Source organism: Lissotriton vulgaris, chromosome 9 (assembly GCF_964263255.1).
Source record: "Lissotriton vulgaris chromosome 9, aLisVul1.2, whole genome shotgun sequence".
Classification (NCBI taxonomy): Eukaryota; Metazoa; Chordata; class Amphibia; order Caudata; family Salamandridae; genus Lissotriton; species Lissotriton vulgaris.
This window is the reverse complement of record NC_141697.1, coordinates 715,736,148-715,750,835: the sequence shown is the minus strand read 5'-3', so window position 1 is coordinate 715,750,835 and position 14,688 is coordinate 715,736,148. Positions and strand designations below refer to the sequence as shown.

Genomic DNA, 14,688 nt, shown 5'->3' with positions numbered 1-14,688 from the left:
GGGCGTGATCTAGCCAGCAACCGAAAGGCAGGAATAATCCATGTTTTCCTCAAATTAACATATGGAGGACAAAAAAAGAAAAGTGTTCAATAGTTTCTGTGGTGGCATTACAAGACGGACATGTGGAGGTTACAATGGCAATCACCCAACTGCTTTTCATAGCATTCAAAGGTAGAGTGCCAAATCTAACTTGTATGTAAGTGCTCGTGCTTGGGGTGGTTCAACATCGTCCATGTAGGGGTCAATTTGAAAATAACGTAACATTTGAAAAACTGGTAGTTAAAATGCTAAGTGACCTAAAATCAAGAACAGATAAATCAATTAAGTTCCAGTACATTATTTTAAGCTTTGGTATCATTTTTTTTGTAATGGATTGCTGGTCATCCCACATATTCCCCAGTTTAAAAAAAACTCTGACTTTTCCAAACCATGGCAAGCACCCTGATTTCCTTTGGACGGATACGAATTCCTCCACAGTGTCCTTTACTGGTATTTGTGTATTACTAGTCCTAAGTTTTATGCAAAACATACGCACCTTATGAACAGCAAAGTGGGTAAAGGGCTTTAACCCCTTAAGCGCTGCCGTCGGCCAACGGTCGTCGCGAGCACTACCTTGCCAGTGCTGCGCACGACCGTTGGCCGACGGGCCAGTGCTCGTTATTCGAACGTTCAGCACTGGGTGCTGAACGTTCAACGCAGCTAAGAGGTTAAACAAAGATCAAAACGCAAAGGTGTGTTCTTTGGGAGATTTAAAAGAACTCTTAGAAATTTGTTTTCAGTGACCTCTAGCTGTTTTGTTTGCTCCATCCCAACAGTTCAGCCCATAAAGCACAGTGCCCAACTCTTTTGCCCTGTGTATTTCTAAGATGGGAGATATTGGGCGATAAGCTGAGTGTTTGACTCGCTTTACGACTCCACAGTCCACATGCTGCAGGGTCAACACACTTTTTCTGAATTTGGGGAGTTCATGCCAGGTTATCACTGATTCTGACTCACAGCTAATCAAAAGCCTTGACCTGTTCTAATAGTTGAGCGTCCAGTCTCACTTTCCCCTTGGTGGATTTGTGAGTATTAAAAACCATAAACTTTATTATTAAGGAATTAATTTCAAGGCCCCACTCTTTGCAGGCTGGTGCAAATTTAGATAGCATGTTCTGAATGCCCATTGTGGTTTAAGAAATTAGCAACGTGTCGTCTGCGAATAGTAGAGACGGTATTAACTTGCCTCCCAAGTTGGGCGGGTCACCTCCACAATCATACAGGTCATTTATAAACCCATTCATTTACAGGTTAAACATGGTTGGGGCCAGCACACAGCCCTGGCGCACTCCCTTCAGAATTGGTATATTTTCGGTTAGACTACCATCGGAGTTCCACCTCACTTTTGCATAGTTATGATGTAAGTGATTTAAAAGTTCAAGCAAGCCAGATGGGAATACAATGCCTCTTAGGGTAGCCCAGAGCCTAGTACGATCTAAGGAATCGAATGCAGTTTTAAAATCAACAAACACTACATAAAGATGGCCCCTCTCAATCAACTCATTAGACCTAATGTAGGCACAGTTTCTGGTACTATCTAAGATGTGTTGAAAAAGGCAAAATAAAAAGCAAAGCCAAAGGCACCCCCAGCCCAAACGGCATCCCTTCTTCAGGCTACAAACAGGACATTGAGCCCTGGTCACAATTGATGGAAAAGCTATTCATAACTTGCCTTACCACAGACTTCAACCCCCGACTTGGTAAGGGTCAATTTTGCACCCTATCAAAAAAAAAAGCCCCCTGGTAAATGCCGAGAGCTACAGTCTCATAGCCCTCTTAGATGTTGAAGCTAAATATTTCGCCTCTTTACTACTGGATGTCCTAAATGCTTGGGTAAATTTAAAAAAATCTGATCCACCTTATCTGGCTTCAGGCCCATGCTAGGTACCACTGACAACCTAGTTGCAATCAGGATGCTTGTGGTAAATCAGATGAGGAAAGAAAAAGCTTCTATACAGCTGCTTTGTAGACTACAGCAAGGCCTTTGACCATGTCCATTGTCAGCTACTCTGGTCAAAACTAAAGCTGGGGAAATTCGTGAGCCACTGCTCGGAGGCATTCAACTACTTTACTCAGAGACATGGGCCAGAGTAAAATTTGATGACAACTCATCAGTCTCTGACAAGATTAAGCTAGAGCAAGGAGTTAAGCAGGGATGTGTCTTAGCCCCAGCCATTTTCGACTGACTAATGAGCGGTCTGGTTCTTGAGCTGGTCGCGGTAGTCAGCAACGCATATAAAGTGGGAACTCATTCTATCACTTCCTTGCTTTATGCCGATGTTATCCTTTTAAGCCAAACAGCACAGAGACTACAAAGGCTGATTGACTTCTTAAACCGGCACAGTAGTACAAACACAATGACTGTGAATTTCGAAAAGACTATTATTGTGGTATGTGGGCATAAAAGGAACAAACTCTGAACACAGCATCTCAACAAAAGCTGCTTGACAGGAGCCCCCAGTTACATGTACCTTGGATGCTGGTTAGACAACAAGGGAGGGCACGTAACCCACTTAAATTCTTTAAAACCTCAAGCCGCCTCTCTACAATTTGCTCTTCAAACTATCTTCAAAAGAACAAAGCAGCCACTATAGAGCCTCTGCTAAAGGTAGTAAAAGCTAAACTCATTCCCACACTGAGCTACGGTTCAGACATTCACCCTGGGATACAGGGCACTTTCTTAAAAAAATCTCAGAGTTCTGTCTTCAGGTGACTATTCAAGCTCCAACACTCCACCGCAGCGCAGATCAGATTGGAATTTATGTTGTGCAATCAAGTTCTGACACAAAGCCTGTACCTTTAAATTCCTACACTCAACGTGTGCCACAAAATCAGGAACATTGAAGAACTTGACCTGGCTGGAAGCATCTTCAGCGAACAGTTCAGATACTCAAAATCCCTGAAAGCATGCCTTCCTGGAACCTTTGGAACTCAAAACTACGGCAGCCCTTTGAAACCAAAGCCACCCCCACCAGCATTTCAAAATAGCGCTAAACAAAGTGTTCCATAAAGAATACTTTAAACAGGGGGTTTCAAGGGCAGTAAGCATGCACACCTGGTACTGAGGAGTTACGACAAAATGGAGTTCAAAAATACACTTTCTCTGTGCCCCACAAAATCAAGTTCTGCCTCATATGGATGGGAAGAAAACAAGTTACTTACCTGTAACTTTGGTTCACCAGTATTGGTAACATTCATATATTCCCATGCTTTGTATCCTTCCCCGTCGTCGGAATGGGAGCCTTGGTAAAAATAAATAACCTAGTAGTAAGCACAAAAGTGAATCAATAGGCCTAGGCCTCATCTCCTTTTGTAGCGTATCCACCTCTTTTTGTAAAAGAGACCAAACTTCTGCAATAACCAATCAGAGCAGCCTCAATCCATAGAATTTTCCTGAGAGAGCCTCAGAGCCTCAGATTTTCGTAGCCGTTGTGTAACAGTCACCACATCTGCTGAAGGCTGAGCTTTTCCAGGGGAGGCGGGTGGCCGCATGGGAATCTATGAAAGTTACCTATACTGGGGAACCAAAGTTACAGGTAACTAACTTGTTCTCTTGCCCCAGTATTGGAACTTTCATAGATTCCCATGCTTTGCATCAGAGTAGCTAGCAGTACACATAATGCATATTTTGTTTCTTGCATATAAATATAAATATATCCATTGTCATACCAAGCAGAACTCACAAGTGATCCAAAATATGTCAAATAGGAAGGCGGGATAGAAAGTCTTATTGGAAAAGGTTCCTCAAAACAGCTTGACCCACTGCTGCATCCTCCTTCACCGAAGAATCCAGGCAGTAGTGCCGAGTGAAGGTGTGGATACTGCTCCACGTTGCCGCTCTACAGATGTCCTTTATCGGGACCCCTGAGAAGAGGGCCACTGATTAAGCCATCGCTCTCGTAGAATGAGCACGAACTGTGCGCTCCAGAGGCTTGCCCGCTTCTCAATGGCAAAACTGGATTGCATTTGATATCCAGCGAGAAATACAGGCTTTTGAAGTTGGATATCCCCTCCTTGGAGCACTGAAGGAGACAAAGAGTTGAGAAGACTTTCTGAATGGCCTTGTCCGTTCCAAGTAAAATATCAGGCATCTGTGAATGTCCAAAGAATGTAGTGCCCTCTCTGCTGGCGTAGAGGGCTGTGGAAAGAAAGATTTTAAGATCACCGGCTCATTCACATGGAATTCTGAAGGGACTTTTGGGATAAATTTAGGATTCGTCCGCAGGATTAGAACATCATTTTTGAATTGTAGAAAGCGTTCCACAATCGTGAATGCCTGAAGTTCGCTAACTCTTCGAGCCAATGTCAAAGCCAAAGGAAGAGCAAGTTTCCAGGACACAAATTTCATATCCGCCCTGTGAATAGGCTCGAACGGAGCTTTCATCAGGTGCGAAAGAACTAAATTAAGGTGCCAGGCCAGTGGTGGAGGCCGGACTGGAGGAAAAAACTCAGAATAAACCATTCAGAAACTGCTTAACAATTCTTGCCGACCAAAGGGAAGGGCCAGATGACGTGCGTCTAAATCTTGAAATGGCTGCAAGATGAACTTTAACAGACGAATGTGTCAATCCAGATTTTGCTAGAGAAAGGATGTAAGGCAAAAGCTGGTGCGGGCCGACGTGTATGGATGTACCCCCTGTTTCTGGCACTAAAGACAAAACCTCACCCACTTTGCCCGATAGGTCTTATTTGTACTAGGCGCACAGTCCTGAGCCAGAATGTCCCTACATTCTCCTGGGATATTTAAATGCTGGAATCCTCTGTACTCAGGAGCCACGCTGTCAATTGGAGGGAGTTCAGATCTGGATGGAGCACCTGACCCTGAGTCAGTGACAACAGCGATGGAACAGGCCGCAGAGTAGGAGAAGCTCTGTGCACCAGAATTGTCAGGGCCATGCTGGTGTTATTAATATCATTCTGCACGGCTCCGCCTTGAGCTTTCTGATCAGTCTTGGGATTAGAGGAATTGGTGGAAAGGCGTTGACAAAATGCGCCGTACCAAGCAATGAAAAGCGCATTCCCCAAGGATCCCTGATGGTGATCCCTGCTTGCGTAGCACTGACATTTGGCGTTCTGAGGGGTCGCAAACAGGTCGAACGTTGGGGTCCCCCAACGTGAAAAGATCCTCTAGAATGGTCTGATTCAATTCCCACTCGTGGCAGACTGACCTCTGGCGACTCAAAGCATCCGCTGTGGAATTGAGCGTCCCTGCGAGATGTTCCACTGACAGAGTAATCTTGTGTTGAATCACCCAGTTCTAAATTCTCTGCGCTTCCTTGGAAAGGGAACAGGATCTCGTCCCGCCCTGTTTGTTTATGTAATGCAAGGCCGTGGTCTTGCCCGTACGAACCAGCAATGAACGGGATTGGATTCTTGGAAGGAAAGCCTGCAAGGCTAGACGGATAGCCATAGGTTCTAGCAGGTAGATGTGAAACAGGCATTGGGTTGCGCTCCAGTGGCCACTGACTCAGAGTTCCTGGAGGACCGCTCCCCAACCCTCCATAGAGGCATCCGTCGTTAACACCATGGGAGATGGAGGAAGCTTGAACGTTAAACCCACTGAAATGTTCTTTCCTCGACCACCAGTCGCTTGCTTCTTTCATGACCGGCGTGACCATGATTTCTCGAAGGAACCTGTTGCCTGACACCATTGTTTGTCCAATTGTTCCTGCAGTGGACGCATTCTTAGCCTGCAGTGCGGAATCAATGGTATGCAGGATGATATCGATCCTAGAAGGGATTTGTAACGACGTACTGATTGAAATTTTCTTGATCGTAGAATGCGAGGTGAAAGAGTGAGATTCTTCTGGCGTTCTTCCAACGGGAAAGTTTTGCAGCAATCTGTGTCCAGAATTGCCCCTAAAAACTTTGTCGCCTTGGATGGTCGCAAGACCGACTTTTCCTTGTTGAGTCGAAGTCCTAACTGTTCGAAAAGTGTCCTGTAGGTTGTGACAGCGCTGGAAGCTTCCTGGAATGAAGGAGCTTTCACCAGCCAATCGTCCAAGTATGGGAAGACTTCCAAAGACTGCCTCCTGAGAAAAGCCGCCACCGGAGCTAGTACTTTCGTGAAAACTCTCAGTGCGGACCGCAGACCAAAAGGCAGCACCATGAACTGAAAGTGGCTCTTGCCTACTGTGAACCGTAGATATTGCCTGTGAGCTGGGTGGATGGGTACATGGAAATATCCATCCTCCAAATCCAGAGTTGCCATGTAGTCCCCTGGATTGAGAAGACGTAAAATATCTTGAAGGGTGACCACCCTGAACGACACCTTGATGAGGTAAGTGTTGAGCTCCCGTAGATCTAGTATCGGACGCCATTTCTCCTTCGTCTTGTGAACCAGGAAGAACCTGGAATAAAATCCTTTCCCCTTTTGGGAGTGAGGTGCAGGTTCTATTGCCCCCCTGATGAAGAGTTGGTGGGCTTAGAGACGAAGAAGTCCCAGATGTTTTGACGCAATGGCGTTTGGAGCTGTTTGGAGGAAGATTTTGAAACTCCAAAGTGTGTCCTGTTTTGATGATATTCAGAACCCACTGGTCTGATGTTATAACCTTCCAGCTGTGTAGACAATGGGCAATCCTGCCCACCAATGGTGTTGACGAGGGAACAGGAACAGTAGAAAGAGCCAAGGGCCGCTATTGTTTCCTGGAATTGTCTCTCCCCTGTCAGACTTGACGCCCTCTTGATGGCTGGCGAGAGAAAGACGCCGACTGACTTTGCCGTTGAGAGTATTGGGGCTTGTATGATTGTTGTGAGTAGGAAGAACCGCGCTGCTGGTTTCCGCCTCTGTAGGATGAGAAACCTCTTCCTCTTGCACCCCTAAAAGGGACTTTACATTAGGTCAAAGTTCCTAGGGATTTGGCCGTGTCCGTATCCTTCTTTATCCCTTGCAGGGCATCATCCATGTGCTTGCCAAGAAGAAGGGTGGCCATAGTCGAGAACCTCTTTCCGACATTATCTAGACTTCTCCCTTCCTTATCTGGTGGTGTTGTCAGTGGAGTTGATGGATTTTTAGATTTACTTTGTGCTGGCTGGGAGATTACAGAGTCTGGTTTCGGCTGTCCAGTGAGACAAGCGAGGCTGCCCTCCGGCGCTTTATGTTTCTTCTCCAGCCGGAGAAGAACTGGGAGGATCGTCGCTGGATTCTGCATGGCCTTTAAACCCTCAGCCCAAACATACTCTATAATGGGAATAGAGCGAAACGATTTTTGGTAAGGTTCCTTGAAATCCTATAAAAAACAGTCCGATAAGTTCAAACCTCTTCGACGCCCTCTCCATGAGATTATGAAAACCTCCAATGTCTGCTGGAGGGGGGGTAGCGTTATCTGGCACTTGAACATCTGGGTCTTGAGGACCATTAATGTCCCAGTTTCTATCCGGATCTTGGTCAGGATCCACCTGTCGATCAGCATCTGATGAAGCATCATCATTATCCTCATCCTGGATATGGACCACTTGTCGCTGAGGATCCCTAGGCATTGGTTCGTCTACCCTCAAGGGCAAAGAAGTCTGCACCATTGCTTGCGGCGGTGGAATTGAAGGTGAAGGAGGACCTACTTGCTGTACCTCCGGTTGAGTTGGAAATCTGCGTCTGTAATCTTGCAACATTAACTGCAAGTCCGAAATGAGTGAGGACGGCATGGCTACCATGTCCTGTGGATGTCCTTGCGGAGACCTCTGAGGGCGTACATTCACAGTAGATCTCTCATGGTGAACATAGGTCTCCTGCGACACATAGTGGCGTTCCACTGACCCCTCGTCAGAACTTGAGTCCTGGCACTTGACATTTAAGTCCGATGGGCTATAAGCCGGTCCATAAGGACTCTCATCCTCCTCATCAGATTCCTCATCCAGCAATAATGAGGGTGGTAAGGGCGTGACTCGCTGTGGAGACTTTATTTCTGGTGTAATCTGACGTTTTTTGATGAAAATACAAACTTTTCTACTCGTCGACGGAGTCGTCGTCGACTGAAGAATCCTCGTCGACGGTGCAGTCGACGGAGCTGTCGGCGAAGGGATTGGACTCATCGTCGAAAGGTGGTTCGTCGACGACAACAGTTCCATCGTCGACGAACCACCTTTCGACGATGAGTCCAATCCCTTCGCCGACAGCTCCGTCGACTGCACCGTCGACGAGGATTCTTCAGTCGACGACGACTCCGTCGACGAGTAGAAAAGTTTGTATTTTCATCAAAAAACGTCAGATTACACCAGAAGCTCCACCACCGAAGTCCAGCCCCCCAGCATCCACGAGATCTGCGTGGGGCCCTTCTGCTCTTTGCTGCTCACCGCGTTGTCCGGTCACTTGCCCGTTGGCTAGTGGCCCTCCTGACGACGTACCACGACGATTACACCGCTGGTCTGGTTGCTCCAGACTGGCCCTTGCTTCCTTCTAAGAGAGGAGCACCCCGGACCCTCCTGGTCCACTCCATACGCCATCTTGACTCCACCGCGTGGGCTTGCCTTTGCCAAGGTTTGTTGCCCCAATCCTGGGTCCAGCATCGCCGACAGCAGACACCTTCGTGGGACAGCTCGTACCTCCAGCCTGGTCACCGACAACGCCTCCTGGTCCGAGGGACAGCAGAGTCCAGCGTCGCCCACTCACCTGGTCGAGGAGACTTCATCCGGTGCCATCCTGGTGCCCACCTAATCACTGGCTAGTGATTAACCCCTTCGATGCTCATGACGAGCTCAGCTAGTCATGAGGCACAGTGGAGCTGTGCTGATGACGAGCTGAGCTCGTCATGAACAATGGCAGTGATGAAATATCAGCACAGGAGGAAAATATCAATAGCAGCGAAGGTGTTAAGAACGGAGTCCCCTCTGCTTTCAGGTCGTCTCCATCTTCGATCCAGGCTTGGATCACTCCAGACATCTTCACTGGTCGCCTGCCAGCAACAACTTCTTTCAGGCTCCATAGACTTCAACGAGGATTCCCGACGTCTTTTGAACCCTATGCAGCCGCAGCCCCTGGGCTAGGTAACCCGAGCATTTCGGTGCTCCACCCTAGGTTCACTATCTAAGTGTCCAGATCCTTTTTCGTTTTCAGTCTAGCTAGTCGGATTCGTCCGATAACAGTAACTTTACAAATACTAGCCTCCATAGACTTTGTCCCGCATCCCACGTGAGAGTGCACACTCTGCACCCAATCTCCCTAGGCCTCCTGCTCCTAACCTGAAGGTTCAGTAGTGTAGTCCTAGCGATCCTAAAGCCTCTGGATCTTGTTACTTACCTGCTAGTATTTCGCATTCCACTTTTAGTGTATATGGTTTTTCGTGCCCCTCGGGCATTTGTGTAAAGTGTGCGACTTAAAGTATTTTCTTAAGAGTTTTGTTGTGTGCTTAGCTCCCTGACTCATAAAGAGATCAGGGTAGACTTGTTATAAATAAATATCCTTTTATTTTCATAACAACTTGTGTGGTGTCCCTTCACTTGGTGTTCAAGGGGTATATGTGATGGTATAACAGCTGGCTTAACACGCCCTCTAGAGTTTAGCCTAAAGACTGCTCTTGTCCATGCTACTAGGATAGCTGGTCTATAAGGTTGACTTACAACCAATCATCAATAAGGGTCGTTTGGTATGATACACAGTGATCATTAGAATAGTGAGCACTATATATCAGGCCAACTTCTCACAGTCCCTGCCTCTCCTTTTCACCGCGGTGAGGAGATTTTAGGGAAGCCGGCCTTTCAGACCTATCAGAGGTCCCAAGTAAGGCCTTAACAGGGGGCTCTGTAAATGTAGAGGTGGAGGACTTACCCCTTTTCTTAGATCTCCTCGAAGACGGAGCCGAAGAAGAACCCTCACTGTCTGAAGAAATGACGTCCTTTCGGGTATTAATCTTGTGAAGCAAGGTCTGTAGGCGGCCTTCTCTGTCTCTTAAGGTTTTAGTTGAGAAGGGCCTGCAAATCTTGCACTCAGTGGCCTTGTGGTCCGGTTTCAAACAGTATATGCAATCTTCATGTTTGTCCTCCACAAACAGCCTCTTTTTGGAACATGTAGCACAAGCCCTAAAAAGAGCCTTTCTCTCCTTGTCAGACATTCTTGAAGCTGAAGAAAAAAGTTGAAATAGGAATAGTAAACTGAAGAAAATTGAGCAGAGCTCAATGGAGACTCCCTAGCACAACGTGCGGTAGAAAATCGGAGGCTCTCTCAAGAAGGTTTCATGGGGTGAGGCTGCTCTGATTGGTTATTGCAGAAGTTTGGTCTCTCTTACAAAAAGAGGTGGATAAGCTACAAAAGCGGATGAGGCCTAGGCCTATTGATTCACTTTTGTGCTTACTACTAGGTTATTTAGGTTTACCGAGGCTCCATTCAGACGACGGGGAATGATACAAAGCATGGGAATATATGAAAAATCCAATACTGGGGCAAATTTTTCTGCAATAGACCGCCCTCTGCCGTGGCAGACTCGTCCTTCCACCAGTGAGTGTGACCTTTGCAGTCGGTCTCAGGAGTCTTTACCTCATTTTCTCTGTATCTGCCCAGTACTACTAACTGATGATCACAGAAAACTCCTTAGTCAGTTATCGATCAAATAAGGGACTGGGACAACACAGGCAGCTGTCTATTTCCTTTTCAATGACTCCCATCCTCATGCGATCTCTCGGTTGGTTAAATTCCTAACCAAAGTGGATGAAATGTTGAGACTCAATCTTCCTCTAACCTCGATCGGGCCTAAAGACATTCTGCATAGTATTCCTTTAATATGATCTCTGTTTCAAAAGCCTGCATGTGCAAACCCACACATTTGTTGATAGCATTTATACTCCACTGGCACGTTGCTAGATAAGCCAGGCCAGTAGGTCATGGTCATAGTCATAGTCCTATTTACTCATCATTCCCTGCCCCAAACTTTAACTAACTGCACCCTGACCCAGGCTAAGCTATTAGGCTTGCACTGCCACCATAGCCAGCTCGCTGGAATTTTAGACTACAGCACCAAACACCTTTGACCTTAACACTACATACCTTAATCTCATTAGATCCATGTGATTAAACATGGAATACATCACCACCACAAAAAAGACCCTATAAGGCTGGGTGCACAAGCCATCGCTCTCCCCCGACCCTGAGAAGTCACCCTGAGTTGGTTTTTAGGCAAGCTCAGCCAGACCATCGTGGCACTAAGTTATATTGCCCCCACTGCCTTTACACCCCAATTTCCCTGCTCTCCTGCCCTAGCCTGTACTTTACCAGTCTTCTTTAACATTACAGTAACCATAACCAGGCATTTCTCAGCCCCCTGCCTAAATGCACATCTGCTTTTAGTACATTTAGCCTAAGCATTACGCATTTTTAATCACCCCGGTCTTAAGTATTTATTAACCATAGCACCTCTTACCTCACTTTTTGGTGCAGCCTTGACCACGAGCTAATACACGCAGCACTTCACTTATTGATCCCATGGACTGGCCTCCCCCGTTATAATTAAACGCTTGCACTTAAACACAATCCAGACCTTGAACGGTATCAATGCAAACACCCAAGTGAAACAATAATTAATACACGTGATAAGGTAACCAAACATGTAATTGCCGTAACATTGATGGTCCTGTTGAGCACTTGTAATTCCCGTTTGTGCTATTTTGCAACACCCAATCTTTGACTTAACTTTTTTATGAACTGTTTCCTTTAGTCAGGTAGTATTTCTTTTAATGTACTGCATACATTTATTACATTTAAAAAATGTTAAGTTCCATTTTACTTTGATGGACTGAATTGCCTAAATAAAGTATTGTTTAACTTAAACTTGTGTTGAAGAAGGTTTAAACTACTCAGGAACAAGAGGGGTTGACAGAGCAGGGAAGAGCCAATCCACAGTCACCTCAAATGGATGTTAAACATTGCATACTCTTGTCTACAAGAGCTCTTAACACAGGGTAGGACCTTTGGTCAACTATTGGAGGACGATTTTAGAATTTAGAAGCTGCATAACACAGTGGAAAGAATTAAGAGCAAATATATGTAGGGGGTGTATGCAGCTGACATGTGTCTCACCTTGACAGAATCTTGTTCCTCATCAGTCTGTTCATACATGTCCTCGCCCAGGAAGTTCCAGGGAGACTTGGTGCTCTGGGCGGCATAAAGCTGCCAACGCCACAGAGAAAGCGGGCAGAAGGAGATGCGGAAGGGCAGCTTCTCCAGTGTATCGTTGATGGGGAAGTAATCCTTCTGCAGGTTCCAGTAATCGTTGAAATAGACGATGGGGTAATAATCGCCGCTCACAGCATCAAACTTCACGTCTGGAATCCAGGGTGGAGGGAATGGTCAACAAAGGATAGGCAAGTCAGAAAGTACCCCATGGAATAGGAATGGAAGAAACAGAATGATAGCAAAAGTATCCACATGGGCTGTACTGAGCAGCAAACACAACTACACTAATTGCACAGACATATTATTTGCAAAGTTCAGGGAAATTATATTGCTGTATGAATTCACAGGGGACTTTTGGATGAAGGAGACACCCTGTTGGGGCAGCTTGGACAGACGGACACCTGTACGCTACTCCACTTGAAAATTATGAGCAGATGTAAAATTACATAAACGTGACTGAACATCATGGAGTAAAGCAAAAATATACCAATTTGTTAGGCAGGATACAGCACAGTAGGTTAGGGGAATAGACTGCAGAAGATATTCCAACGAGAAAACAGTCAATGTACCAGGCAGGCAAAACATAATTCAGTTTAGAGAGAAGGCACACCAACTATTTAGGACCGGGCAGACAGCAATCCTGTGAAAGGTCCACGTCAAAGGACAAGTAGAGGTCACAAACTAGTCCGAAACAAAGTTTTTCAAAATACCAGACTTGAATGAGAGCCCCTATCAGTGCAAACAGTGCAAATATGAATGTGCTGGTACCACATAGCTGAATAAGAAGCTTAGTAGAGTTGGCCTAGGTTTCCTTTTTTTTCAACTGATTTTGCAATTAGTAACTTTCGCAATCAAGTTCTTGAATTTAACAGATATGGATGCCAGAATACTTTCGTTTTGAAAAACTTTTTTATTGACCCTTGGGGCCTTACAATCATTTGTATCTAATGAACCCTTTAAGCTCTGTGTGTGCCGGGTGGAATTTGATCTGGCCTCGTTACACATCAAGGTAGAGAGATGCCAAACTACAAAATCATGGTCAAACATATGTAACATCTTTAACTGCATGGACTGGCCTTAGATAGAAATACTTTCCTCAATTAGAAAGAATCAGCAATCAGACACGGACTAAAAGTATAATAAAAATAAAAAAATGTAACCAAGAAATACATTACATCCTGTAACCATTGCTCTGCAGCTCGTTTATTGTGTAGATTTATCAACCATGCAAACTCTGGTTATCTAGTGTTTGTTCTTGATGGCTATGAATCTTTGTAGGTCACTAGATAACAGTCGTCCACAAACTGGGAAAATAAAAGTCAAATGTGGAAAATTGCACTGCGAATTAACAGTTTCCATTTCCAAAAATGTAACTGTTGATTCACATGCTTTGTATTAACTGAAAAGTAGAACTTCACAATCATTAAAGTGGCATCAGGCTTGGCGTGGAAGAGGATTGTATTAAACAATAATGGCCGACACATTGAGCCATTTCTTCTATACTTAATGTGAAGTTTTGTGAATGTGTGGGTCAAGTTAACTACTTTACTGCACCTGGCATGCTTAGTTCAATTTAATGCGTTTGTAAAGCACACTTGCACCCAAACTAGAGTAACCTCGTACTGGAAATGAACCGAAAACCAACTTAACATAGTCACGATGATACTGGATGCACTAAAAAGAGTTTCAAATTGGGCAGGAAACAACCTTGTTTTCAGATATCTTCTAGATCTACATCTAAGTTAGAATATTTTCACAGAGCAACAAGAACAGAATATGGTCTAGATACAGTCATTGCGAAGGATTAGTCTCCTGCCTCTGGTAATCTTGATGTTGCAGAAGGAGACTGAGCACATGGTTGCAAAACCACTGGTTGTGCCTTACTAATTTCCAATTGCAACTTAGGACCAGTGCAAGACAATGCCTATTTGGGGTCGGAGACCATTGTTTAAATCCGATGCTGTACAGGAATAGTTGATAGCATTGCCATCAAAGATGGTACTGGGATGGACCAAGGAACCAGGGTGGAAGTCTGGACTGGCGCTGGTGTGTGCCCAGAGACTTGCTGGATGGAGTAAAACTGGAGGTACCTGCAGCTCTGAGGAACCAGAAGGAGCCAGCAGCTTCTGAAAAAATTTGGTGCATGGCCTCCCTTAAAGGCTGCAATTTGATGCAAGGTTGACCAAGGCTTGGGAAATTCCGGGCATGTTGGAACCAGTTGCAGGACTGGATCAGATTTAGATGATCCTGGAGGCAAAGGGCCTATTGAGGGATGCCCTTGCTACTTCTCACAATTTCAAGTGGCGTAATGGGGTCATGACCCAGCTGGCTTTGTGTCACTTTTTCAAATTCAGCTTGCCGTAAGACTTCACAAGGAGCTTTATGGGAGACAGCAACCCTGACTTGAAGCAGGACAGTCGTTTTAAAAGCAACCTCTTTGTATGCTCTGCCACACAGAGCTTCACTTCCCGCTCTCTGATCTAATGTTTGGGTGCATGAGGACACACTTTTCAGATGACTGGGCTGAGTCATTACCGGAGTCCAGGGACCAC

General features: G+C 45.5%; 1 protein-coding gene across 1 annotated transcript in view; it reads right to left on the bottom strand.

The window, feature by feature from the left end:
- The window catches only part of CLPTM1 (CLPTM1 regulator of GABA type A receptor forward trafficking), a 405,433-nt gene that overhangs the window by 235,038 nt on the left and 155,707 nt on the right, over positions 1–14,688 (bottom strand). Inside the window, exon 8 of the mRNA XM_086938446.1 lies at positions 12,041–12,285. Coding sequence (XP_086794572.1) covers positions 12,041–12,285 — 245 coding nt within the window. The remainder of the gene's footprint in view (positions 1–12,040; positions 12,286–14,688) is intronic.